Raw genomic sequence first — 5,000 nt, forward strand, 5'->3', positions numbered from 1 at the left:
CTTTTTTTTTAAAGCAGTGGCGGTTCCTCTTGCAACCCTGCCATGTACACCACTGTAGGTCAGTGTTCTCCTGATGGTGGACTCATGAACGTTCTGCTGCTTAGAAGTTACTTTGCAGACTATAACACAGCTTGCTGGTAGAGGGATCTTTGTTGGTCAACCACTCTTAGGGAGGATTCTTGTGGTCTTGATGTTCCTCCGTTTCTACACTGTCTTCCTGTGGATTGTAAAACCTCTTTAGAGTTGGTTTTCTTACCTTGTCCAGCCTGATGAGCATCAGCTTTTCATCTTTCTAAGGTCCTCAGAAAGCCCCTTTGTTTGGGCCATAATATACTTCCACAAACGTGTCGGGAAGATGAACGTTTGATTGATCCGTTCTTTAGATTAAACTCGCACCTGATTGTCGTCCCCATTGATTACAATTACCCGACTCTAATTTCCCTTTTAATTGACCTTCTAATTCTGGAGTTTCTGTAGGTCTGGCAACCCAAATCCTCATTTAACTCCTGTGTATAAGCAAGATCTATTAAACTCAGACCATTTCTCTCTCTCTCTTTCTCTCTCTCTCTCTCTCTCTCTCTCTCTCTCTCTTTCGCACTTTTATGTCTGTACATTCGATGTTTCTCTCTCTGTCTCTCTCCTTTTAAACACAATCTTTAAACGAATCTCTGCAGTGTGCGCCGCTGCTGCATTCTCGGAGATAAATAATAACCCTCGCTTTTTGGGGAGGGAATGACGGAGGTGGGGTGAGATTTATCAGCGCGGAGCGTTGTGTGTGTTTGCGTGGGCTTGGAAAAACTCGATTAGCCAAAGATAGATGGTGGATGGAGGGATGCTAATATGAACTGGTGACAAGAGGGGAAGATGGATGGGTGGATTTACACAATTGAGAAATGATGCACAGACAGGCGGCTACACACACACACAAACACACAAACACACACACACACAAACACACGCACACAAACACACACGGTTTCTCTTTGCGATCAATTCGCGAGGCGGGGGCCGTTATTAAATTTTTATACCACGATAATTGCCTAACATTTTATCATGATTTACGATATCGTCATGATATCGAAGCAGTAATACTATATTACAAATAAATGACTCAGTCAGTACCACACTTCTGCTGAGCACAATTATGAGATTGTCTTCTACGAGAATTATGAAAGCTCCTATATACCATACAGTACTCTTTTACCCTTGTCTAAAATAAAACCCTTCAACCCTGTGGGTTAGTTTTGAACACGTAAGGAACTAAACCACAGTGACTTAATTTCCTGTAAATGACAGGACCGTAGGCAACAGGTGTTATATCGACAGGGCAACAAACCGCACAGCAACGAGGTGACAAGTAACAGTGCCAAAAATGTCACACTAACATGGAAAGAAGTCAACAGAACAACAATCAATAATGCTTTTGATGACAAGGCTACGGACGGCCGGGCAACCAGCACGATGGCGCGATGGGGATATAGGGGTTTGGAGTCGACCAAGTCTCAGACCTAGAAATGTCATGGCAACAGAGCAGTAAGTGACCAGGACACGGGATGGGACGGACTTAGAGTGACATGGGCAACAAATGATTAGGACAGTGTTATGGTGCCAGGAGACTGGGCGATATAAGTCACCACTTTTTATTGCAACAAGTGACGGGCAACGGGTCGACGAGGGTCAAGACTCCAGAGCAGCAGTGGAAAGGCCAGAACATAGGGAATAAGACAAGCCTGAGGCTGATAAACTTAATAATGCCAGGGCAAAACAAGTGACACGGATACGGGGTAGGTTTGACAAGTATTAGTGCAACAAGGAAACAAATAGAAGGGAGGTTGGGAATCGGGTGACAAGGATTAGGGCAACAAGTAGATGTGGGGCAGGGAATAGGGTGACAAGGATTAGGGCAACAAGTAGATGTGGGGCAGGGAATAAGGTAACAAGCATTAGGGCAACAAGTAGATGTGGGGCAGGGAATAGGGTGATGAGCATTAGGGCAACAAGTAGATGTGGGGCAGGGAATAGGGTGATGAGCATTAGGGCAACAAGTAGATGTGGGGCAGGGAATAAGGTGACGAGCATTAGGGCAACAAGTAGATGTGGGGCAGGGAATAGGGTGATGAGCATTAGGGCAACAAGTAGATGTGGGGCAGGGAATAGGGTGACGAGCATTAGGGCAACAAGTAGATGTGGGACAGAATCGGGTGACAAACATTAGGGCAACAAGTAGATCTTGTGCATGGAATAGGGTGAAGAGCATTAGGGCAACAAGTAGATGTGGGACAGGGAATAGGGTGACAAGCATTAGGGCAACAGGGAAACAAATAGAAGGGCAACAGGGAATAGAGTGACATGGTTAGGTCCAAATGTTACAGGAGACCAGGGAATAGGTTGCAGGCATTACAGTGGCAGAGCAAGAAGGTATGGGGACAAATGATGGGGGCAGGGCAAAGGTGTTACAGTGACAGGGGAAAGAGACCCAAACCTCACATCAGCCTGGTTTTCAGGGCATATTACAAACACCAGGCCACCTCACATCCCAGGGACTGGGTGATAAGCAGGAGAACTGAGGGATAAGGTGTCAAGTGTGTACTTAGGGAGGCTCTCTGTGAGTGCCCTTCTGCATATACTCAAGTGTTCAGGAGGCTGAAATCTGCACAGTAAAGGATCATACTGATTACTGGCATAGGATAAATGGAGTCTGTTTAGAAAGTCTTTTAGTGTGTGTGTGTGTGTGTGTGTGTGTGTGTGTGTGTGTGTGTGTGTGTGTGTCCTTTGGGATCCTGCTGCTAATGACTTTGTGTTTTCCCATGTTGTCTCCTCTCCCTTGTTCCCTCATGCTCTTCATTCTACACTTACTGGAACCAAACAATGTTTTTTTTTTGTAGCCAGATTGTGATAGCGAGTAAGGAATAAAACATTCATGAAGTTGAGTTACAGTTACTAATGTTTCTCTGTCTCTCTTTCTCTCTCTGACCTAGGAGCATCATGTGATCTCCAGAGTTAATCTACAAGTCATCGCTACACACACACACACACTCACACACACCAGTTTATTTCTGGAAGGACGTGTAACACAAACCTCAATGCATCTTCAGATCGCAGGAACGTATCCATTATTTCATGCTGCAATGGATTGTTGATCACTATGTCTGGAAGTGATAAACCCCTCCCACTCCCTGGCTCTGGCCACGCCCATGCTCTGGGCATTTTTCCGATGCCCCCGTATCCTTACTTCATCCCTCATATGATGGGTGGGATTTCTCCTCCGGCACTGCCCGCGCTTCCTGTGAGCGGATACAGTACCCCGTCTCCAGCCAGTGAGTATTTATACGCATCTTTTCTATTATATCATAAAGTGGGCGGGGCTAATCTGGGGTCAGTCTACATCGGCTCTTCGTATCTAAGCAACCCAGTGTTTAAAAGATAACCTAGCATGAATGAGCTAACCGTGCGACCGGAAACTACTTAGCTCGTGTTTTTGGTACCTCAAGTCCGCTCATTATAATTTTAGGCCACGCCCACTGGTCTGTGCTCAGAGGGTTCGGCTGTTGTTTGAGCATCTTTTCACATTTCTGTCTTGCATTTGTCTTTGAAATGTTGCAGGGTGTTTAATAAACGACTCAATCTGTGTAAATTGTTCGATTTATTGTCTTGATCTGTTTTTATTTTATTCTTCACTCAGTTGTCACTAGTTTGAGGACAATTCGGATCTGGATTGCAGTGTATGAGAACATAGTCTTGGGATTTCTTGCTTTCCTGTTTGTTTTTCTGTCCTAACCATTGAACAGACTACTCGTTTTTACTATTAGACAGGTAATTATAAACCTACGTGACTGTTTCCCGACTGCTCTCAGGCTGTTTTAGCAGTCGAGATTAAACCCGACTGCACTTTATCAGCCTCTCACAGGCTATACATCATATTTATTTCTAGCTTCAGTGCATTATTTTTGTGCCGGTCCTTAAAACGCGCTCTCATGCGCAGCCCACGGGAGCGAACGACGTTCCGGGAAACTCCGTAAAGCGTAACGACGGATGAAAGACGGACGGACAGAAGGTTTTCCGACATCGAAAATCCGGACGACGTCTTTTCGAGTCGATGATCCGACTCGAGCTAAACTAGCCAAGCGAGATCGGAGACGTGAAAAACTCGATTAGCCAAAGATCTGGAACGTTATTTAGCTTTAAATAAGAATGCGGAATGCGATTAAATACCGTCTATTAGCGTTAAAGCGTTTAGAAAACAGCACCAGTTTTCGTGTGTAGTCTTTTATATTTACATAAAAAATTTTCAAGCTAACAAAATACATTTAGCTGCTTTTTTTTTGTATCAAAGGCTGCCCCACAGCGGCTAGCGAGCGCGTCGCTCGACTAGTCCGTGCGACTCCTACGGTACCGAAGTCGTATGAAGTCTGTGCTTAAAAATAGATCATGACATCGAAGGTCCTCAAGCAGCCGCTCCGGGTTTGGACGTCTCTGTTCAGACGAGACGTGTGCGAGACGCATTGAGAGATTTCTCCTCACACTCGTGTGCGATGTACACACGGCCGAGTGCTGACGGAGCGATGATGTGTGTGTGATTCCTGCTCTTTTTGCCTTTTTTTTTTTTCGCTCTGGTTGTCCTGCAGATATTTAGGGGTATTCGGTTTCTCGCCGTGTCATTTGAGTGCTACGTGTGTGTTATCGTGCTGCTTGATGTGTCGGATCACGTCGACGTGTTTGGCGAATCGACTCGTTGGAAATTCGAGACGTAAAACCACCGGAATGTTCCTGAGCAACACAAAAGATGCCATTTTACCCACGATGCCTGGGGAGAAGCTTGTCCTGGTGTGAACTCTTACGTGTGTGTGTGTGTGTGCGTCTGTTTATGTTACGCACGACATCAGAGTGCGGTTATTAAAGGCACGCTTCATACCAGTGCGTATTTGGTGTCCGATGTTTCTTTGCTTTGTTGCTAACAAACAATAGAAGTCTATAGCCGTACGTTTAGTCTGGTGGACTAA

At 45.3% G+C, this 5,000-nt stretch overlaps 1 protein-coding gene across 1 annotated transcript in view; it reads left to right on the forward strand.

Annotated features, from left to right (window-relative positions):
• The window catches only part of rarab (retinoic acid receptor, alpha b), an 88,218-nt gene that overhangs the window by 29,962 nt on the left and 53,256 nt on the right, over positions 1-5,000 (forward strand). The window contains 1 exon segment of the mRNA XM_047800981.1: positions 2,979-3,317. Coding sequence (XP_047656937.1) covers positions 3,146-3,317 — 172 coding nt within the window. The 5' untranslated portion in view covers positions 2,979-3,145.

This window comes from Tachysurus fulvidraco, chromosome 15 (assembly GCF_022655615.1).
Source record: "Tachysurus fulvidraco isolate hzauxx_2018 chromosome 15, HZAU_PFXX_2.0, whole genome shotgun sequence".
Classification (NCBI taxonomy): Eukaryota; Metazoa; Chordata; class Actinopteri; order Siluriformes; family Bagridae; genus Tachysurus; species Tachysurus fulvidraco.